The sequence below is a fragment of the Meleagris gallopavo genome, chromosome 3 (genome assembly GCF_000146605.3).
Source record: "Meleagris gallopavo isolate NT-WF06-2002-E0010 breed Aviagen turkey brand Nicholas breeding stock chromosome 3, Turkey_5.1, whole genome shotgun sequence".
Lineage (NCBI taxonomy): Eukaryota > Metazoa > Chordata > Aves > Galliformes > Phasianidae > Meleagris > Meleagris gallopavo.
This window is the reverse complement of record NC_015013.2, coordinates 1,027,663-1,051,528: the sequence shown is the minus strand read 5'-3', so window position 1 is coordinate 1,051,528 and position 23,866 is coordinate 1,027,663. Positions and strand designations below refer to the sequence as shown.

General features: G+C 39.7%; 1 protein-coding gene across 1 annotated transcript in view; it reads left to right on the top strand.

Moving 5' to 3' along the window:
- Positions 1-23,601, top strand: part of CNTNAP2 (contactin associated protein 2) — a 793,259-nt gene extending 769,658 nt beyond the window's left edge. Inside the window, exons 23-24 of the mRNA XM_010708239.2 lie at positions 12,378-12,449; positions 13,872-23,601. Of these exons, the coding sequence (XP_010706541.1) occupies positions 12,378-12,449; positions 13,872-14,071 (272 nt within the window). The 3' untranslated portion in view covers positions 14,072-23,601. The remainder of the gene's footprint in view (positions 1-12,377; positions 12,450-13,871) is intronic.
- The last annotated feature ends 265 nt before the right edge of the window (positions 23,602-23,866 follow it).

The following is a 23,866-nucleotide window of genomic DNA, read 5'->3' as shown; positions in this document are numbered from 1 at the left end:
ATAGAAAAAAAAGAAAAAAAAAGTCAGCTCCTTTTAAATCTGCATTCATGTTTACATTGACATGCGTCATATTTTGGCCTCATTCTGATTTCATTTTTTTCTAGTTTCACTGATTTCATTTATTAACATAAATTAGAAACTGCCCTGGCAGGTTGATGGCTTCACAGTGCTATAAAATTAAAATGTGAGAGTAAAAATGGGGACTATAATGGTTTTGACACCAAGTAGTCCTATTATGTTTGAGAATGCATTTGTCTCTCTGTCAGTTTTGGTATGCAAGAGAAGCGTGTGCCAAGGTCATACCTTTGTTATTGTTTTTCAAAATCTCAAACAATTACTTGCAGGCCTTCCTTTCAGCTCTTCTTCAGTAGAAAGGTAGGCAGAGGTTAGTAAGAAGCAGAAGAGCTTCTTCTGGAGCTGAAGCTCCAAAATACAGATAGTTCTTGATGTAAAACTTCTCATTCCCTTCATGCCATCAAGCCTTTTTTACCAAGGTTTTACGGCATCTCTTCACTATTCATGACATGTAATCTCCTATCACAGAATCTCAGAATCACAGAATGGCCCGGGTTGGAAGGGACCTCAAGGACCATGGATCTCCAACCTCCTGCCACACACACAGGGTGACCAACCTCCCCATTTAATACTAGACCAGGCTGCCCAGGGCCCCATCCAACGTGGCTTTGAATACCTCCAGGGATGGGGCATCCATAACCTCTCTGGGCAGCTGTTCCAGCACCTCACCACTCATTGTGAAGAACTTTCCTCTGACATCCAAACATCCAGACCCCATCTTTGCAGCCCTCATTTGGGCACTAATAGCTTTGTGTCCTTTTTATACTGTGACACTCAAGCTGAGGCTGCACCAGTGCAGTACAGAGCATGGCAAATCACTTCTTTTGACTGTCTAGCAGTGTTGCACTTGATGCACCCCAGTTGGCATTCCCGGCTGTCTGGGCACACTGCTCAACTTGCAGTCAACCAAGACCCTCAAATCCCTCTCGGCAGGTCACCGCACCACTCTCTCTGTAAAGAACTTCCCCCTGAATTTTCCCTCCCTCAACCTAAAACCATTGTCCCTTGTCCTGCAGTTATCTACCCTTTCAAAGAGTTGATTCCCCTCCTGTTTGTAGGCTCCTTTTAGGTCCTGGAAGGCTGCAATGAGGTCACCCTGCAGCCTCCTTTTCTCCAGGCTGAACAAGCCCAGCTGCCTCAGCCTGTCTATGTAAGGGAGGTGCTCTGGCCCTTGATCATCTCTGTGGCTCTCCTCTGGACTCTCTCTGTCTTTCTTGTACTGGGGGCTCCAGACCTGGACACAGTACTCCAGACGAGGCTTCTCAAGAGCAGAGTAGAGGGGGACAATCACCTTCCTGTCCCTGCTGGCCACACCTCTTCTGATGGAGCCCAGGATACCATTTACTTTCCAAACTGATGGCTCATGTTAAGATGTTCATCCATCAAGACCCCCAAGTCCTTCTCTGCAGGGCTGCTCTCAAGGACTGCTCCTTCCAGTCTTTATGGATGCCTGGGATTCCTCCAGCCCAAGTGCACAACCTCGCAATTTACTGTGTTGAACCTCATTAGGTTCACCCGGGCCCACCTTTCAAGTCTGTTGAGGTCCCTCTGAATGGCATCCCTTCCTCCCACCGTGTCAGCCACACCACTCAGCTTGGTGTTCGTCAGCAAACTTGCTGAGGGTTGTCTCGCTCCGATTTAATAGGAGGGAGATGAGGTTCTTTTAAAATTATATACCTGCTGTGAGGTTAAGAAACAACGTTTCAAATGTTGGTCCGACAAGTTTATTACAAATCTTAATTAGGGAGATGGGGAAAGGAGGACAGACATTATTATGAATTAGGGTAATGGGGAAGGGAAGGAGGGCAATAGAAAAGATAGAAAAGAAGAAGCAAGGAGTCTTTGTAGGAAGCAGGAGGGAGATCGTCAGCACCATGGATCCCGTGTGGCTCATAGCTCAGTCATTGATCTTCAGTAGTGGTGGATCATCGGGCAGTGTTGTTCGGTTGAGGACAATGACAAAGACGGCAAAGACCATGGCGATGATGGCCCCTTTTCAATGCTTTCAAAGTCATCTTTGGAGTGACAACTTCTGGCTCTGGGATCTCAGCAGAAACTCCTTTGTTCCCACCTTCAGGGCCTTGCCAGCAGATAAGAGGGAGCAGGGATGCCCATCTGCATCCTGTTTTTCACAGGACATGATGGTATCATTCCCCAGTTTTCCCATACCAAGCTGGAGCTATGTAGTCACAGGCCAGATCTTCCACCAGTAAACTGTCCTAAGCACTCTCTTCTGAAGGCAAACAGCTAAAATTGTTCACACAGTGAAGTTGACTGCCACACAGCAATACCCACCCATCACTCATTTTCTTGACAAGTCAGTCTTATCACAGGAAATACCTCAGGAAGCAAGCTTTGAGCCGAAAAAAAAAAAAAAAAAGGATTCTCACAAGGGTGCACTCAATTCCGTCATCGATGTCATTGATAAAGATGTTAAAGAGCACCGGTCCCAAGACAAACCCCTGGGGGATGCTGCTCATTACCAGCCTCCACCTAAACATAGAGCCATTGATGACCAACCTCTGTCTGCAGCCTTTCAACCAATTTCTTATCCATCGAGTGGTCCACCCATGAAATCCACATCCCTAGACTTTTTTGGTCTTTAGAACAAATCTCTCTCTGCTCTCGGAGAGCTTTGTTTGAAAACCTATCAGTACTGCAGGTTGCTGAGAACGAGACCCTGATGTCCAAGCGGACTGCTAATATTCTGAGATCCCTTCTTCCAGTCATCCAGGACCTCACCTGACAGCCACAACTTTTCAAATATGATGCAGAGCGGCTCAGCAACCACCTCAGCCAGCTCCTTCAGAATCCTGGGATGCACGCCATCCAACCCCATAGACTTGTACACATTCAGTCTCATCAGGCAGTCTCAGACTTGCTCTGCCCTTTCAGTGAGGGGGGGGATTTACCGCCCCGATCCCCACCTAGAGATTTAGGGATGCGGGGCTCAGGGACATGAGAAATACTGGAATCCTGGCTGCCAGTGAAGACTGAGGCAAAGAACTCATTCAGTACCTTAGCCTTCTCTTAGTCCATTGAAGCCAGTTCTCCTTTTACATCTACCAAAGGAGCTACACTTGCTTTGGCCTGTCTCTTCTGGCTAATGTACCTGTAGAAAGTCTTCCTATTATTTTTCACATCCCTCGCCAAGTTCAGTTCTGCCTGCTCCTTGGCTTTTCTGATCCCACATCTGCAAGTCCAGATGGCATCCTTGTATTCTTCCCAAGTAACATGCTCCTGTTTCCAGAGCTTGTACTCATCTTTCTTTGCCCTCAGCGTGCCCAGCAGGTCCTTGCTGAGCCGTGCCGTTCTCCTACCTCTAATTGATTTATTTCATCAGAAACCTTAGTAGTCCGTTTTTTTTCTCTGAAATTATGAAATCAGTTTGTATGTGAAGGTTATGTTCTAAGCTCCTTTTTCCATAGAAGCACATTTCCTGACAGATTTCTTCTCACTGACTCATGTCTCTAAAAAGTGTGCCAGAAAATTACTAGTGCAGTAGATCTTGTGAGTTAATGTGTATTGTATGTTAATTTTTTATTTTTTTTTTTATCTTTTTCCAATAGATAATTTGACTGCAAGGTGACAAAAGACTGGCTGAATTTATGCAACATAGTTGAATGTTTCCTGATAGCTCGTTGGTGTTAAAAGAGGAGGTTCTATTTGTCCTTGCCCTGTGCTACTCTGCTTGGTCTTCAGTTGATTCAGTCTTGCATAGGAAAGCTTTACTGAATCAATTCTACTTTGACCAGACAGATTAAAAAATTATAAATTTAATCTTGATTAGTTGCAGTACTCAGTCATGAATTTGCTCTCTAGACAAATAGGCTATTCAGCCTCTAAATTAGTTGTCTTGCATTTTCTGTTAACCTTGGATTAACATATCTTTAATTTCTAACATTAGTTCCTCTAAAAAAAAATTTTCACTGCAAAAATATCATTTCCATCCCTCCCCATCCACTGCTGGCTTTTTGCCATGCTGTCAGAACATTATCTTGTTCAGCTTGGTAATACTTCTTTTCCTGTTGCTATGGTGATCCTTTCTTTGTGGTGATGAAGCGCAGGAATTCAACAAGTCATTTGTTTCTAGAATGTGACTGTGGTGGCTTAAAAAAAAAAAGAAAAGACACTAATCAAAACTAAGCAGATAATCAATATTGTTCCCTTCCTGTGTTTTCCTCTCATCTCAGTTATATCAGTTCTTGTGAGACAATCCGATTTGTCTTGCTTACTTGAAGAGTAGAAGGGAAGAGAAAAGATGACCAGGTTATTTTAAAATAGCATGTCCACCTTTGCTTATTGTATAAAGCCAGTGAATTACCTGCCTGGCATACATATGAAAACAAAAGCTAGTATGGAGCTGCAAGATGCATTCATTCTAAGTGTGTAAATGCAGTGCAGTATTTAATATGGGATTTAGTTAAACCCGTGCTAGCTTCATCATCACATTGAGAATTAAATAGTGTGCATTAAATCTGCAGTTGTTTTTTTTTTTTGAGTGTATGATTCGATTTTTTTTCTGACTTAATGGATTTCTTCTCTATTCTTGTTGAAGGTGAAAGGCCTTGTGTTTTAAGAATAAACAGCTTGCTTTGAAATGTATATTGATCATGTCTGGCAAACCCATTGCATGAAGATATGCACCACTGTCATCAAGATTAAAATGTCTGTACGATTTACTCTATTTTTGTTGGTGATGGTGTCAGGAACAGAGTGTCAAAGGGCTGAATGTAGGTCATATGATCCATGCTCACCTAATTGGCTAACTGGTTATCTTTGCTAAGGAAATGATAACAGGCAATTTCTGGGCTACATGTTACAAGTGACAGCACTGAAGGCCACCTTCCTGATTCAGATTCTCGTTAGTTAGGTTCCCATGCTGTACCACTAGGTACCACATCCCAGAGGATTGAGCAGCAGTTTTTGAGGAGAAGCTGTGTTAGAAGTGCACTGGCATGGATGTGGCTGCCAGAATGGGAAACTCTTGCTTTTGTCAATGAGTTCACAGTGGGAAGAAAGAATCAAAAGCATTACTTGCTAGAACAACCATCATAGGTTATGGACATATGAACAAAAGGATCTTTTCCTGACTGTGGACACTGAAAGAGTGTTGATAGCACATCCTGAGCTTAATGTCCTGTATGCATCTGTGAATTCACCGAAAGAATGAAAAACAATGGTAATGTGTGAATTGGCACTCACTCAGTGTAAGACTGCACTGACTGGGGACAAAAATCATCCACTTACTTCACACAGTTATATATAGCTTTCTCTGATTATTAAAAATACATAATTTCACTGTGAAATTTGTGACATTCTGTCCAATGTATCAGACAGCTGTCAAGCTGCCAAACTGGCATTCATTGAGAGACCAGCATTGTAGCTATTTCATGGTAGTGATTTGAGCATTAGTACTGCTACCTAACATCAAGATAAGAAGGTGGCAATATTAAAAAGATCCTCTGCAAAGGCTGAGTGTTTTCCACAAGCAGTAATTCTAACTTGGAACATAGGAATGGCATGAATGAGTAAAAAATTGGAGTAAGAAGTATATGGATGCCCAAGTACTTCATGTAACTGCCTTCTTTTTCCTTTCCCTAGGCTGAAAAGAACTTCACTTCCTGAGTTACACTTAAATTTAGATTGAAACTGTCTACTCTGACCTGTCCCTTATGCCCTGTCCAATCCTTTTTTTTTTCTCAGAAGTGGAGATCTTTTTTTTCAAAAGTGCAGAAGCTGATCTTGTTGCTTGTACTATGTCTGAGAACTCTTCTCTTCCAAGAACTTCAACATCTCTTTTTTTTCCCTCTTTTTTTTCCCCAGCTGTTACAAATTTACAGACACAGGGAACTGAGTGAGAGAATAAAAATACGTAGAAAAATTCCTCTTCCTCTCCTCCGTACCTCTACCACTGAAAACAGTACCAATCTTTTTTGTCACAGAGAAACATGTAACAAATTTTTAATGCCACAATATGTAGTATCTGAGTTAGCGAATGCTAACATCAAAGTTTTATATATATATAATACACCAAGTTTAGTGTGAAGTGCTACATGTATTTTTTATACGTGCTGCAGAAGAACAAATCTGTTACTTTCTCCTTACGTAAAGGCAAATCTTTCTTTTCTTAAGGTTTGCTCTTTGACTTTCTTGCTCATTTGGCTGGATCTTTAGTTTTGTATTTTGTTTCACTCAAATATTCCTTGTGGGTCTGTTATCAGCAATTATCTGAATACAGCAAGGCTTTGGTCAGCACTTAACTTGCTGTGAGAGCACCAAAGCATTTCATGTTTTATGTTAATTATAAATGGAAGTATTTGTTTGACTTCCTTAACAGGTGAAATGTAAGCCCTGCTCATAAAATTTTCATGAAAGTGATAACTTAAGTCAGCAGTTCTTATCTGGAGACCCAGTGTTGAACAAGTGTTACTACTGGGAATTAGACAGATGAATTTAGATCTTTGATGAATGAATGTGTTCTTACATGCTGCAAATCAACTGAAAATTTGGAATGGAAAGTGATCGAAATAATGCATCTGAAGCAGGATTTGTTCTTAACTATCTGCTCTAATATTTTAAAATAAGGAAAAAAAATTTTTTGTATACAGATATTGGTTCATAAATGCAGAAAGTGTTTTGATCACGCCTTCCAACTACTTTGTACAAGTATTTGTTTGTGGGCAAAAGAAAGTGTAACTGTTATTACTGGGAAACGAACATTGAAAGAGGAAAATGAGGAAATTCTCTAAGCCATCCCATTGAAGGGAATGTGTTCCCTGTTTGATATTTCATCCAGGTTTGATCTGAAGGAGTGTAAGCTGCAAGGCCGAGTCTTTTTATAAGGTACAAGCTTTTCTGTCCCTTTGTCAGGAAGAGTACTTTTTAAGAGCAAAACAAAGAACATTGTATTGCCTTCTCAGAACAAGACACTCGTAAAACTCCCATTTCCTCCTCTGCTTAGGGATATGGACAGCAAAATTTGTCTGCAGTGTAAAATGAAAGGGTTGATGAAGCTCCCAGTGGAGAAACAATGATTTCGACTGATTGGGTAGCTGATTCTGAAATCTAATGTTGGGAATTTACTTTGTACCAGTTTGCTGACCAGAGAGTGTTTGCTGAACTTTCCCCATATGGTGTAATCATTCATTCGTAGCATTCCTATTTTTCATTTCAAATTTCATGCATTTTTTATATAATCTTCCAGCTATTCTTTCCTCTGTAATCTTCAATTACTTTTCCACAGAGTCACAGATGTTTTTGTACAGAAGTACTCAAAGGATAATATTTCTATTAAACCATCATTTCAGAGCATTTTTTAATTTATAGTCATTTGACATTGGCATAATGACATGAATTGAGAGATTTCACAAAAAAAAGAAGTTAAATTAGATATTTTAGTAGAAATTAGTAGTTATATTTTCCATAATCTCTATACATAGCTTTCTGTCAAAGCCCTGCATGGCAGGGGGATTAGACAAGGTGACTTCCAGAGGTCCCTTCCAACCTCAGCCATATTGTGCTTCTGTAATTCATCAGAACTGATCAGTGTAAAAGCACTTGAGATTCAATATCTCCTATAAAAATTAAACCTTTCAAAATGTTTTTGAGCTAATAGAATGTATCTAACATAATTTAGTTTAAATAATTAATCCAAATAGCATTACCATGTTCAAGGACTTTATTATCACCCTCTACAACTACTTGAAGAGAGGCTGTGATGAGGTGGGGATCAACTTCTCCCATGTAATTAGCCATAGATCTAGAGGGAAAGGCCTGAAGTTGCACCAGGAGAGATTCAGGTTGGACATTAAGAAATACTTCTCTAAGAGAGTGATCAGGCACTGGAACAGGCTGCCCAGGGAGGTGGTGGAATCACCATCTCTGGAGGTATTAAGAAACATTTGGGTGTTGTACTGAGGGACATGGTTTAGAGGGAAATATTGGGGGGTAGGTGAACGGTTGGACTGGATGGTCTTTGAGGTCTTTTTCCAAACTGTCCATATCTCTCTGTAGGGCCTTCCTGCCCCCAGGCAGATGAACAATTCCTGCCAACTTGGTGTCATCTGCAAACTTACTGAGGGTGCACTCAATGCCCTCATCCAGGTCATCAGTAAAGATATTGAACAGGACAGGCCCCAATACCAACACCTGGGGAGCGGCCAGTGACCAGTCACCATCTGGATTTAACTGCATTCACAACTACTCTCTGATCCTGGCTCTCCAGCCAGTTCTGTACCCAGTGAAGAGTATAACCATCCAAGCTGTAGACTTGCTAACTTCTCAAGGAGAATCTTGTGGGAGACAATCAAAGTCAAAGACTTTGCTGAAGACTAAGATGGATGATGTCAACAGACTTTCCCTCCAGGCAGGTCACTTAATCATAGAAGGAGACCAGGTGTGTCAATCAGGACCTGCCTTTCATGAACCTATGTTGGGTGGGCCTGATCCCCTGGCTGTCCAGAACATGATGATTTCTCTGCCCACACCCACTTTCTGGACCACTTTTCTACTCTGACAGTCATTTTACATTTCAATTTTGTGAATTTGCAAGAGGCTTTTATGTGGAAAGCGTCATGAAAAAACCTACCTCTGAAAATGATAGATGCAAAATCACACCTACCGTAGTGAAGCAAAATTATTCACTCAGCAGGAAGCAGTAGGACTTGTGACTGACTGCAGTGTTGCCATGATGGATAGGAACCTTCTTTTGAGTTAGAGAGCTATTTGGCAAACTGTACTTTTCTAAATGGAGACATTTAGATTTCAGATTTTACCTGAGGGTCTAAGAGTGTAAGTTTAAAATTCAGATTTATTTTCCTACTGTTAGTCCTTCCTTTTCATTGCTGTAAGGATAGTAGTATGGATACTGTTCCAAGATGTCTCTGTGGGAAATTAGTATGGAGTTGTGAATTTATTTATCTGACATTCAGAACAGCTTTTGTTTTAGTGAGGCACAGAAATGCGTTTTTTAGAAGATAGAGTGCGAACAAATGTTAGAGACAAGTGTCACTGGCAAAAACTACTGGCCAGACTCCCTTCATTGAGTCCTGAGAAATGTTCTCTTGTTTGTTCCACAGACAGCCATACACAGCTGGCTGAACTCTCCCCGAGAGTATACACGCAAACCTCTTTTCAGGCCACATGGCAAGCTGAAGCAATTAATTCCATTGTACAGCTTCTTCACAATACAAAAGGAACTTTATTGTGGTTTTTACTTCATGCTAACAGAAAGCCAGTTGAATTCCCTTTGACAGTTTTTTGGTATAGTGAATACATCATTGGCCTGTAAAATCAAATTATTAAAATATCACCTAATCCATCAGAGAAGAAAAATACAGCTGGGATTTAAGTACTGACATAATCAGGAATTAGAGTCCTTGATTATTTGAACTGTTTCCAGTTAAATGAAAATGTCAGTCTTACCTCTGTGCCAGGGAGGATCATGGAACAGATCCTTCTGGAAGCTATGCTACAGCATATGGAAGGCAGGGAGGTGATACAGGAGAACCAGCAGGGATTCACCAAGGGCAAATCCTGCTTGACCAACCTAGAGGCCCTCTGTGATGGTGTCACTGCATCAACGGATAAGGGTAGAGCCATTGATGTCATCTGTCTGGACTTCAGTTAGGTCTTTGACGTGGCATCCCACAGCATCCTTCTCTTCAAATTGGAAAGATACGGATTTGATGGGTGTTCTGTTTGATGGATGAAGAACCGGCTGCAGGATCGGGTCCAAAGAGTGGTAGTCAGTGGCTCAATGTCTGGATGGAGGTCGGTGATGAGTGGTGTCCCCCAGGGGTCAGTGCCGGGGCCATTATTCTTTAATATCTTCATCAGTGACATCAACAGTGGGGTCGATGCAAGTTTGCTGATGACACCAAGCTGTGGAGTGTGGTCAACACACTGGAGGGATGAGATCATCCAGAGAGACCTAGACATGCTTGAGCAGTGGGCCCAGGTTCACTTAATGAGTTTCAACAAATCCAAGTGCAAGGCCTTGCAGCTGGGTCAAGTCAATTCTCATTACCAATATAAACTAAGGGATGAAGGGATTGTGCCCAGCGCTACTGAAAAAGACCTGAGGGTACTGGTGGATGGGAAGCTTGACATGAGACAGTAATGTGCCCTCAAAGCTCAGAAAGCCAACCGTATCCTGGGCTGCATCAAAAGAGACATGGCCAACAGGTCAAGAGAGATGATCCTGTCCCTCTGCTCTGCACTGGTGGGACCTCACCTGGGGTACTACATCCAGATGTGGAGTCCTCAATACCAGAAAGACATGGACCTGTTGGTGCACATCCAGAGAAGGGCCACGAAAATGATCCCAGGGATGGAAAACCTCTCCTATGAGGACAGGCTGAGAGATCTGGGGCTGTTCAGCTTGGAAAAGAGAAGGCTCTGGGGTGGCCTGATAGTGGCCTTTCAGTATCTAAGGGGAGCTACAGGAAAGAAGGGGACAGTTTAGCAGGGTCTGTGGTGATAAAACAAGGGAAAATGGCTTCAAGATTAAAGAGGGTGGATTTAGGTTAGATATAAGGAAAAAGTCTTCTACAGTGAGGGTGGTGAGGCAATAGAACAGGTTGCCCGGTGATGTGGTTGATGCCCTGTTCCTGGAGATTTTCGAGGCGAGGCTGGATAATGCCCTGGATAACCTGATCTAGCTATGGACATCCCTGTTCCTTGCAGGGGAGTTAGACTAAATGGCCTTCAGAGGTCCCTTCCAACTCCAAGGATTCTCTGACACTATGAAAGGCTTTTAAAAACATTTTCCCTATCCCAAAATCAATACCACTAACAAAACAGCAAATTATTGCAGCCCCTCACCTAGCTCCCTAGTGTTGTACAGTTACTGCAGCATCTAGTTGCTGTGTCTGACTATGAAGAAAAATTTTGATGACAGGTTGAATTGATTAAATTGTTTTGTGGTTTAACCTGACAAGCAGCTAAAGAACTCACAGTCTGTCACTCCCCTGCCTCCCAGTAAGATAGGGGGAGAATTGGAAAAATAAAGTAGATTGAATCACAGAATCACAGAATTGTAGGGGTTGGAAGAGACCTCTAGAGATCATCGAGACCAACCCCCTGCCAAAGCAGGTTCCCTACACCAGTTCGCACAGGTAGGCGTCCAGGCGAGACTTGAATATCTCCAGAGAAGGAGACTCCACAACCTCTCTGGGCAGCCTGTTCCAGTGCTCCGTCACCTCACCGTGAAGAAGTTCTTACGCACATTCGTACAAAACTTCCTATGCTGCAGCTGATGTCCGTTTCCCCTCGTCCTGTCTCCACGTACCACTGAAAAGAGACTGGCCTCACCACTATGGCCGCCACACCTCAGATATTTATAAACCTGGATCAGGTCCCCTCTCAGTTGTCTTTTCTCAAGGCTAAACAGACCCAGTTCACTTAGCCTTTCTTCATAGGGGAGATGCTCCAAGCCTTTCACCAGAGATTAAAACTCTTTACTAAGACAGAAGAGGAAAAGAGAAATAACAGTGACGATAATTTTATATATGTATAATTACTGTCTATATATATATACACACAAAATAAGCAGTGCACTGAACAATTACTCACCATTGGCTGATCGATGTCCATCCAATCCTTGAGTGGTGGCAGATTCCCCCGGCCAATTCCCCTCAGTTTTATAGCTTTTTTCACATGATGTCATATAGTACGGGATATCCCTTTGGCCAGTTTAGGTCAGCTGGTTCTGTTCCCTCCCAGCTCCTTATGTCCCCACAGTCCCCTCACTGGCAGTGAAAGAAGTGGAACAAGAAGTGGAAAAACTGAAACCACCTCTGTACAGCACTGCTTAGCAACAGAGTTTTTCTCCTACAGCCAAAACATAGCATCATAACAAACACAGTGAAGAAAATCAACTGTCTCAGCTGAACTAGAACAGATTGCTTTTTAAAACTCTCTATAATGTTTTCTCAAGGTTAAAACCAAGCGTGTGTTCACATGCTTTTGAAAGAAAGGTGTATTTATGTTTTTGGTTTTGTGCTAATGAAACTTACTATATTTAGGTTAGTAGAGTAATGAAATTACCTACTGTATTAACAGCAATGTTTATTGAAGGTACCTCCTTTGTGTTATTTTTGTTTCTGTTGAGAAGGAAGCAAAAAGTCGTAAGGGATCAGATAATAGTGAAATATATTTTTCTTTCATATTTATTTAGATAAATACCATCTGTTTACTTTTTCTTTAAATTGTATCTAATTTATGTCAGATGTATTTTTGAACTAGTTTGGTAAGTTTTGCTTATATTATAACATGAATCTTTAATTCTCTATTTACAGCCAGCGCTGATTTCCCGTACAATGGTCAAGCCATAGGAGATGGAGTTAACAGAAACTCTGCTATTATTGGAGGTAGGAAAATTTCTATTTCCCTAAGAAATTCTGCAGCACAACTGTGAGGCTTAGTTGCAGTTGGTGACATATTCAATCTATTTGCTAAGAAATGACTTTGGGAAAATTATACCAAAGAAATAGTTTGTATAATTCTGTTCAGGTAATTTGTTCTAGTGAAATGGCTTGTTTTCACTTAGTTTATTCCCTTATATTCAGTTTTAACCACATCAAAATATTCATATTTTTAATCTACATACCAAGCATGCTTGTGAGGATCTATTCTTGAATACTTACTTGTGGTAGTAGAGTCATTCATTTACATTAAATGGCAAGGACACTTTTCCTGCTACATCAGATTCAACATGAATCTATGGCAAAAACCATTACTTGCACTCTTGACAGAAATAACTCACAATCTTGCTTTGTTTTTTAAGGGCCAGGTTCTGCTACAACTTATATGCCTGGGAGTGCCATTCTGTGTGATAGGTTCTCAGGTGATGGGAAGTAATGCCAGAACTTGGATCTTAAATTAGCATTAAATTGAAGACTTTCAGCCAAGCTGACTCCAGCTTGGATCCTGAATAAATTTATACGTACCTACAATTTGCTCTACCCCATCCCTCTGTACTGAAGTGTTACACCAGAACTTTCTGGAGACAACTTTGGTAGTGTAACAAATTCTGAAGGCATATAAAAATGTTTTAAAGATCATCCTAATATATTTTAGTCAGTTCTAAACGCATATAAAATGACATATTGGTGGTGAGAGATATTTTGTCTTGTGAAGCAACACTATAGTAATATGTGTAGTCAAATGGAATTTCTTGTTTCTTTTCCGTGTCCTCGACAAAGGACTGTGATTCCATAACCAGGTTTAGGTCCGTTGCTTTAGTTTTGATTTGTTACATTATTTTTCACTTTTTTTTAATTTTATTATTACTATTCATGACTTTTAATTTGTTACTTTTACTTTGTACCCAACTATACAGGGAGGATAGTATTGCATTCCTCAGAAAATTTAGGCCATGCCTGAACAATCTGGCTGCCTAACACATTTAACATAAGTGACATAAAATAATTCTGTCTGATTATGAGATTTTTTTTAAAATGACAAATGATAATACTCTAATGTCCTCTATCTCTGAATAGCTGCCCAGCCAACAACATATCCCCATTTCATCCCCTCATTTTAGGAACACAGCATCCTCTGCCTAAAGGTCAATGAAGCTCCCCTCTGTAACTAGGTATTAATGTAGAATGTAAACTATGGGATGAAAGTCACTAGCAGATTCCCCTCATTTCTTATAAGATAAATTTTAGAGAAGTGGAAGCCAAGCAACTGTGGTGACATTCAGCTGCCCATGTAGCTGTGAAACTCTTTCTTTGTATCAGAATCTGTTCTTCTCCTTAGTGGCATCTTTTCTTTCCTCTTCTGCTCAGGCGTCATCGCTGTGGTGATCTTCACCATCCTCTGCACTTTGGTGTTCCTGATCCGCTACATGTTTCGCCACAAGGGAACCTACCATACCAATGAGGCCAAAGGAGCAGAGTCAGCTGAAAGTGCCGATGCTGCCATCATGAACAATGACCCCAACTTTACAGAGACCATTGACGAGAGCAAGAAGGAATGGCTTATCTAAGCCCATAGAGAGGGAGCTTGGGATGGGATACAAGCTGGGCCAGGTTGGGACTGGAATGACTCTTGCAGTGGGGAGAGAACATTCTGCATTGGAAACTTGAGCACACATATGGTGAAAAGATCAGCACAACTAGAGGAGCAAGTGACAGGAAAAATCACTGAGACTGGAGGAGAAAAATATCACAAGCATTTAAGAAAAATACTTTTAAACATTTACTTACAGTGAATCAGTGAATTGCCCTTCTGTATTCCAACAACTGTAACAAAGAACAGTTTTGCAGCTTCAGCACTGGTTAAAATTTTCAGTAATAACTATCTTTTTGTGTGTATTTAGAGGTATTCTAAAGAACAAGAAATGGGGCCTTTTTTTCTTTTTTTCTTTTTTTTTTTTACTTTTTTTGGAAAGCTGTTTAAAATGGAGGTGGTTCTGTCCTGAGAACAAGTGACAGAACTTTGTTTGATGTGTTTCTTCTTATCCAGCCACTTCCCCACAGGCTGCTATCAGCTCTGCACCTTCACTGTATCATGCTTCATCTTGGTGGTGTTTAAACAGGTGTTCAAAGCTGGGAAGCAGAACTGAGGAGTAAGGAAGGATACTTAATGCAACTAAACCTTGCCAGTTTTTCAAAATATTATCAGCTCTTGTCAATCCTGGCAGGATTCATCTTTTTTTGTCACACATACTTCATTGATTCTGTACAGTTCTCATCAGCAATGTAAAAATGTTATTATGACTTCTACTACTACTACTACTTCTACCAGAGAGGATGATCATAAAGCACGGCAATCTTATTTTTTATTGTTTTTGTGAACTCTGAGAGCGGATGGTGCTGTGCAACAGTAGACCTGTTCTTGTGTCTTTGGCTAGGGATCTGGTGACCCAAGGCACATGCCAGTCTAAATTCAGCTCTGCCTGTGATGTGCTGGTGTGTATATCCTGGACTTATGCATAAGCATTGTAGTAGGAAATTATAGCCAAACTTCATTTGCTTCTATTTTTATAGGCTTTTTTTTAGGCTGTCACAGAAATATTAACTAGTACAGTTCTAGTCAGTGCATTTAAACTCATGGACTTCACATGATACTTTTTACAGCTTTGACATAACAATTCATACTTCGAATCCTCTTTTTTTTTTTTTTTCTTAATTGCCTTCTGAAGAAAGCCTCTGCTGACAGCATTTGCACAGGCAGAAAAATGAAGCAACAAAGGTGTGAAAGCTCTGCCTCAAAAGTAGTGAAAAACACACGGTGCTAGAAAAGACATATTTTTCAATATGCAGATTTACCTGAACTATTACTTATCTAAAGCATTTTTAAGAATGTCAAGGAGAGTGCCAAGTGCATCATTTTACCCCATGTCCCCTCTTAGACCAGGGAAGTTGCAGATCCCACCTGAGAAGCAGGACAGTAGTTGTGGAAAGCAAGGGGGCTGAAGACTTTGCATCCTCTGATGGCAACAAAGAAGCTGTAGCTTGCCCTGTGCAGGTATGCATGGTCCTCCAGATCTGATTTCAGAAATTTAGGGCCTTAGTGAGCAGTTTTTTACTGGAACAAGGGAGTGAATGTATTGCAAAACATTTCCTGAGTGCTAAAAGAACAGATGCAACACCAAGAATTTCGTTTTAAATGTATTTATGCTTGTGACAGTCTCAGATTTGCTTTATCTTTTAATATTGATGGGTTTAGTATGCGAAGATTTAATCCATTTTTCTTTGTAAGAAGGATTTATTTTTCAAATCCAAATCTGAAATCTACTACACTGATCAGTGCTGGCACCACTAATTTCCTTATCTTTTTGATTGTATTTTTATTATAATAGGTAATGATTTAAAATTTAATTTAAAAAAATCACAGAGAGGGAGGAAAATATTTGAGTCTTACCTGACAAGAAGTTTGTAAGCACAATTTGAGAGCTAGATAGGGATAGATAGTTTGATTTAAGAATGGTAGTATAAAGTCATCTGGTAGATTCATTGAACATGTATCAGACCAAATCAAATCCATTGATTTCTTCCTGCTCATGGATTTGGAATTAGCATACAAAAAGGTTCAAGTGAGATTTACTGTTTCTCAGGTAATTTTATGCGACAGAGGTATTCAGGTAAACATGAAAGCTACCTCTGTCATTCTTGTGCTCTACAGTCTTTTGCCTTGCCTCCAGTATCAGCATCTCCCTCTCTTGTGCTTAAATAGATGAGTCCCTGATCATATTTACTTGTGGGCATAAGATTTATCTCTAACCCTTTGGAGAATATCAGCCTGGGATGACTCCAGCCTGCACCACTGACTATTCAGCAAAATACTTTGGTTGTTCCATGTTGCAATTTCTGATGAATTTCTGTAATTGAAGTGGTGTTCACTTTTCTATACAATATTCTGTATTTTATTTTAATTGTACTTTAGTCCACTCTGAAAAACATCCTTGCCTACGACTTCAAGTTATCAAGAGCAGTGAATACAGCATCATTTGCATAGACTTGAATTTAGTTTGCAGAAAAAATTACTAATCTGAACTTAATGTCTGTGACGGGGATCAGACTCATGTATACTGAGAACCTGGAATCCTCTGATGCTAGAGGACAAAGTAGCCAAATGCCTTAGCATGGTACTAGAAGGGAAAGATGGCTTGGTCTATGTGCCTAACCGAGTCCTTGGCCAAGCTAGAAACACTTGTTAAATTATGGTAATGGGGTCTGTGGCATCTATTCACTGACTTTCCAAAAGATTTCCAGTTTAGCTCTCACAACCCTGCAAGCAAGAATTTCTGGAAAACAACCTTTGACTATTGCACATGCAATACTTGTAAATGCATGTCTTAAATTTTGAAAGACAGGATTTACATTTCCTAAATTAAGTTGAATGCATCTTCATCTCTCCACTGGACACCAACTTCACTTCTCATAAGTGAAGTTCATTAATGCTGTATTAAAATGTTGATGGTCTATTTTCCAGATACAATTGCTTTCATAACTTTAGAAGCTTTCTGAATTAATCCTGCCTCTTATAGTGGATCTTAGTGACAATATTTTAGACTATCAGCCGTGTAGATTGTGTTCATCACATGTAGTCATGTGTTTCATGACTAGGTGAATTCCTTTCTGTCTGTCTTGCATTTAATTTCTGAAAATTTAATAAGCTTAATATAGGCACTGGCCTACTTTCTGAGCAGGCTCAGAAGCGTAGCTTGCATATTTTTGCTAACACCATACTATTTTGAGAATTCTTTCCCCTGTCAGCCTATTTATTGGAAGTTGCAACAATATCCATAGTTTATTTTACCCATTTTAATTTGTGCCAGTGTTGTTTGACAGATGCTATCCAAATGCTTGTAGTGGGAAAATTTGATGGAGAGTAGAATGGAGCCTGCTTTTATAAGAACCTGTGCTTTCCCCTAGAGGACACTAAACTAAGCAGTCTTGTATCACCTGCTTTTAGCTGCTTCATCTATTTGAACTCATTAGGAAAATATTACTTCTTGCACTGATTGAGCCACCAAAGTGTCCCAGCTGTGTTACTGAAAGGATTGTACTGATTCCCTTGAAATCAACGGCAAAACTGCCAACAGCTGTGCAGAGTGCAAGACTGGGCTGAAGACCAGAATCCTCTGTGTTAGCAGCTTTTGAGTGCTCGTTCACAACACACTGATCACAGGGAAATGAGCTGTGGAGCTCCAAAGAGCCAAAATGGTAAAACGCAGATCAAGTCAGCTTAGAGGGGAAATCCAGAGTCTTATCTGTTTGTTTTGAATCAAGTCTTTCACATATTGCTTATTCCATGTTTACTAATTGGAGATTCAAGTGTGTTACATAAGAATATGCATCTTTAATTGGTACTGGAACAATTCTACATTGTATTTTTCTTGTCTTAAACCTTACCTTTACCTTTTATATTTCCTGTAGCAATTAAAACTTCAAACATGATAGTATTTTAGTATCGTGCTCTAGCTAGCATGATGTATGTCAAAGGATGGTTACCATAAATATTTTACTAAGATTGCCAGAGTGGTGGTGTATATGTACAAGTTTATTGTAGTGATAAGAATTTGTTTAAAATAGCCTAGTAAATAATTATGTTTTAATTGAAACTATGTCTTTTAATGGCAGATGCATCTAATTTCCAGGGTATCTGTTGAAATGGGAAGCTATCTCATTTTGATAAGCAATAGCTTTTAACATGGTTTCTTCCTTGAAAACCATGTCACCTAGCAAACATAGTAACTCTGAAAGGTTATCATCTTTGAACAGCAGAACCTGTATTTTGTTGATCAGATTTTATTGCCAATCCTAGAGAAATTAAACAAATCTAAAAGCAACAGCATGTAAATTAGAATGAAAGAACAACATGTATGTACGCCTCATATCTTAATATCTTCTGTGAATGTCTTTCCTTTTAACTGAAGTTCTACTAGAAATCAGATTGCTAAATAAAAAAAAAAAAGAAAAGAAAGAAAAAAAAAGAATGAAAAGCAATTCTAAGTAGTTTTAATTAACCTAAAAGCTTTTTCATTTTTACCATTGTCTGTAATTTTTTCCTTCTCTAGTACAAGGAAATCAGTTTGAAAAAGGATACAAGTTGAAGAGGCCTCTTAAAAAAAACCTCAAAATACATGGAAAAAAAAGATAATAAAAAAGGACTTTGCAGCACAGTTATCTATAAAGAGAGAGGGTACTGAAGCCAGGGATGAATTATTAAAATGTGTGCACATATTCCTTGCGTATCAGGCTGCTGTGACTGTGTTACACATGAGAACCCTGAACACGGTAAATCTGTATCTGTTGAAGTGAGCTGAGTCTGAACACAGAGTTTTGATGGAATCAAAATGACTGAGTTTTTTCTCTTTCTGATTCCTTTGATAGCAGCAAGCAGTCTAGTCCCACTTCTGCTACTGTTTGTTATTGCAAATTCAGTGGCATTGCCAGCTTCACAAGAGCTACGTACTAAAAATGACTGGGAGTGGTTTGCTTCCCTGTCCTACCATAACTGCCCTTTCCTTTATGAATGTGAGCCTTTTATTGAAATCATCAAGAAAAATGTGCTAGTTCAACAGACTTGCATGGTTTTTTTAATAAACTACCTTATCAGACTTTAATTTTTTTTTTATGTGAAGCATTTTATAAAAGTGCTACATTTAGTGCATTTGGATAAGAATATTCTAGGCAAAGAAACAGAGGGTGCAACAGCCTCCAGAATCAAGGAGGCTGGGACTGCAGTGTGAATTGCCTTAACCCCACTGCATGGCCCTGCTTTGTTGAATGTATAATTGTGGCAAGGTCCAGTAATGCCTTCTGACCTTGTTTCGACTGGTCATTTGTACTGCTGTTGAAACCTCTAGAAGGGGATAAAGGAGCCTTTGTCATTTGTATAGGAAAGTCCTAGAGGAAAAAGAAGGGAGCAAAGTTTTAAGCTTAAAGCTATACCAATACTTGTGCGCTGTGACACTGTGCAAATTTGTTTCTTCTTGCTGTCACCATGTAAGCTTCAGTGAGGCCAAAACCATATGGGCCTGAAAAAAAAGAATATTTTGGATGTGAGGTCCACAGCTCTGGAGTAATCATTGCCCATAGGGCATCAACATATGATGAATTTAAAAAGCTACATACCGAATTTATTCAAATCCCTAAGCCTGCAGTATTAGCAGAATCCTTCAATCTTGAAACTAAATGCAGTTTTGGAGACAAACTTGGACTTTACACTACGGTATTTCACATGCTACTTCAAGTGACAGCTGACTTGGACCTAGTTACCAAAAAGCAATTAGCAATCTCTAATATTTGTAAATTAAATTCTGATTTTCACATAGAAGCAAAATTCCTGAAGCACTGTGCTCAAAATCCTGATTAGGGCTACTAGTTAATAACCAGGAAGAGAAGTAGCAGATATAAGTTTGTTTGTTTGTTTGTTTGTTTTTTAATTACTTTATGTTACAAAGAAAATTATTTCAGTAGATTCCTGCACAGTTAATTGTTTCTTTTGAATACTTTTCCATTTTTCAACCATCATCTAGGAAAAGTTAAGTAATTTTTACATGTGGTATAATAAAGCACAACCAGAACTGCCACTGTGAAAAAGAAGTTCGGAATAAGATACTCTGCAAATATTCTTAAATCAAGTAACAAAGTTTCGTTCTTTCTGTGACGCAGCAGCATTTAACAATGTTACGTATGCTTCCACTGCTTCCACTGTTTTCTTGGGTTGTTTTTTGTTTGTGTGTGTGTTTTCTGGAAGAAATACCTGGATATGAAACCCTTGAGTCAGCAAAAAAGCTGACTTTAGGTAAAACAAGTCAGGCTGAAGCAGGCTATATAGAGAAAATTCCCAGCAAAACAGCCCTCTCAAATTTAGTCTTGGCTTAGGCTAGCAACTAGTCGAGTTGTGCACTTTTTTTTCAAGCCACGTCCATGTATGTAAGATAAATAAAGTTCCTTTAGTAAAGAAAAGGTAGTCAAACCCTTTATGCTAATGTTCTTTACCTAAACTGTACATCTTACAGTTAATGTATTACTGGAACAAACTGACCTTGGCACAGCCATTCACAAGCTGGCCCTAAACCCGTTACTGTTTTGTCTTAAAGGTCTGTTTTAGTTACATATTTAAAAATACATTTATGGTATGGATTTTATGGGGAGGACTGAACACTGTGTCATCACGTAGCTGTAGATTATTTTTGTTAGAGTATAAGGGACATCTGCAGAGCTTATTGTATAACTTGCACTAACACCATCTTTAGTCCTGAAACTGCATGAACTGCTAAAGGGCCGTGGAACAAAGAGAAATCCCCTTTGATGCACATCCTGAAACACAAGTGTGATGCTTTTGTTGCTGATAGTATGTAGGAACAAGATCTCAGTATGCATCCAGCACTCCGTGTTTACTAAGTTCTTATCCACCACTGCAAGGGTAGCACGGAAAGAGTTTGGCTAACAGTTCTGGATTGTTTCCATCTCTTCCTCTCCTTCAGAAATGCTTCTTCTCACTGATAAATTCACCACCTTTCCCTGTCAGAATTTGTAGTTCCTTCGCAGCAACACTCGCCTCCCAAAATATGACTGTTCTATTGGGAAAGTTGTATGACACTGAATTCCTGTCTTGTGCTATATTTGCAGCTGGTTTTATCTGCTTACAGTACTTAGTGATTGAAAGTAGCATTTTTTGCCAGCTGCAGTGTTATTTTATAACTTTTTTGTATGCGTTCCAGAATGATGGCACTGTCTGGCAAAGAGTGTCTGAAAACATCGGACCTGCACCTCATTCCATTGAGAATACCCTTTCTGTTGTTTTTCATATTTTTTCCCAAGACATATAAATGCTAAAATAAATGTGTAGCAAAATACATTTTAAGGTAAATACGAAAATGCTTATAGAGTCACAAGATGTCAGAATGAACTCTCAGCTTTCTCTTTCCCTGCTGCTTTTGTTATGTCTTGTACCTATACAAAGCCACTGTATCCTCCAAAGGAGTATACACAGTAGCATTAAGAAACCATTGCTTCTGGTGCTTTCAGTTACTTGGGGTTCTAAAAGTCCATCTCAAAAGGGGCAATAAACTAGCATCCTTAAAAATGTTTACTATTAGCACAGGTAAGAAAATTGTCAACACCTGTTATTAAAGAATCTTATTTACATTGGACCAGGATATCATAGGAGGAAAAAAAAAAAAATCACCTGCTTCATGCGTTTGGAGTTTCTGAGATACTGTACTTAAATCCACTGTAACTTCTACATTGTGTCAAATCTGCTGAAACCCCATCCAATTAAGATATGGGATCAAAGTAATTTTTGAATGAAGATTATGCTATCCCTTGATTCCCATTAAGTTACTGAAGCACAGAGAACTGGCTTTCCACAAATCCACTTCACACAGTTCATCCCTCTCCTGCTCTGTTAAGGAGTATCCTTCATTCTGCTCTACTCTTCAGTGGATCAAGACCCATCTGCAGGCAGTGCAGGTATGATACAAAATATCTTCAGTCCTAGTGACCTGCTCTTTGCATTGAGCAGCCAAAGCCCATGCAGTTCCTCCGATGGTTTGGCATGATATTCCTGAAAGGCTTCAGCTCCTTGACAGATTAGTCAGATGGGGTTCTTCTACCCCATTTGACTAATGAGCAGAAGCCTGCTGGCACTTATCTGTATTGATCTACCTGTGGAATTTAGCCCTAACAGTGCTTAATTTCATGGGGATTAAACAGATTCTCACCTCACCACTACAAAGTGGTTGGGATGTGCTCAGTGTGAAGCTTCTTACTGATATATATATAAATAAAGATATAGAAATAAATAGATATTTTTATGGAGATGTTTTATAAGTGGCCTTTACTTTGTGCATGGTAATTATTGCCAAATTCTTGTTATTTAGGAGCTGCAAAACGGCTGGTGGGTGAGGATTTGGTTTTAATTTTTATTACTCAGCTATAATTTGCATGGTTTGATTTGTTTTTTGTCTCTGTGTCTTTTTTATTTTCCTTGTTGGTTTTCTGGCAGGGACACACTGGGCTCAAGCAGGAAATTTTCTATAAGTCTTTGAGAGACAGATTGAAACCATCATTGCCATGTAACATGACAGAAGCACCTGCTTTGCACAGCCCATGTCATTTATCAGTCTGAGGACCTTAGCAAAATGTCTTTAAGCAATCTATTCAGCTTTTCACACTTTGTTGAGGTACTGCTATTTCTCTAGCTTTGCTCAACAAGATAGTAAGCTACTAATCACTGGCCTACAGATACAGCCTCTCAGGCAGGAAAGGGGCCCAGCAAGGACAAGGACATGAATAAGGATTCTGAATTACATTCATAAACAAAACAGTAGCAAAACATTGCCAAAATTGCTACTGAGGCAGGCTACCTTACTTCCTCTTTTCTCTTACTCTTTTTTTTTTTTAATATCCTCAGCATGCCATGTTTACAAGCTTGATCTCAGTAACCTGAGCTCCTGTTTAGAGATAGAAATGTGGTTGTGCTTTCCTATCTCACCCCTACTGCTGTAAAGCAGTCTGTAGCCAGGACGGGACCAGGTCATCAGCTTTCAGGAAAGCTAAGCCAGCCTCCCACACATTCCTTCCAAATCAGCAGGCTGAGAGTTGGTCCTAAGTTTGTGTGCTTACAAAGCTGGCCCAGGTTTCTGGTGGGTGAACAAAGATGGTGTCCGTCTACAGTTATTCTAGTCAACGGCTTTTTTTCTTGAGCACAACTTTTCCATGGGAAGAGAAAGCATAATCAGGATATGACACTTACCCTATTTAAACGAAAACATATATATTAAAATAAATCCTAATCTGAAAGTATACTGTATCTGGGATTCCTCTGTTATAGACATTTAGTCTACAGATTTATGGCTACATTTGCTATGTTATGCTTGAATAAACATATAATTCATTGAAATACACAAGATTTACAAAAATAATATGATCTCTTTACAGAGAATAAACTGTTTGTAAATTTATCAAGAGTATAATCTGTTAGGCCTTATTTGAAGTATGTACTGTGGTTTGGTAAAAGTACAAAATTAAAAGAGCCTTGCCGGATGAGGACTGCTTTTTTGAGTGTGTGCATGTATAGATGCTTTTGAATATTTAAATCTTGATTTATTTATTTTATTTTAATTTTTTGAAAAAAAGTTTCACTGTGCAGAGTGCTCTTCAGATTTCTGTGGTCCAGAGATGGGACTGGTCTGTCTGTTTTTATTAATCACCTGGATGATCTCCCAGGTGTTGAACATTTGCAGACCACCAGGGGATCAGCCATGCCCTGACCAAGCAAAAGACAAATCCCCCAACTCCAGATCCAATCCTTGTGGAAG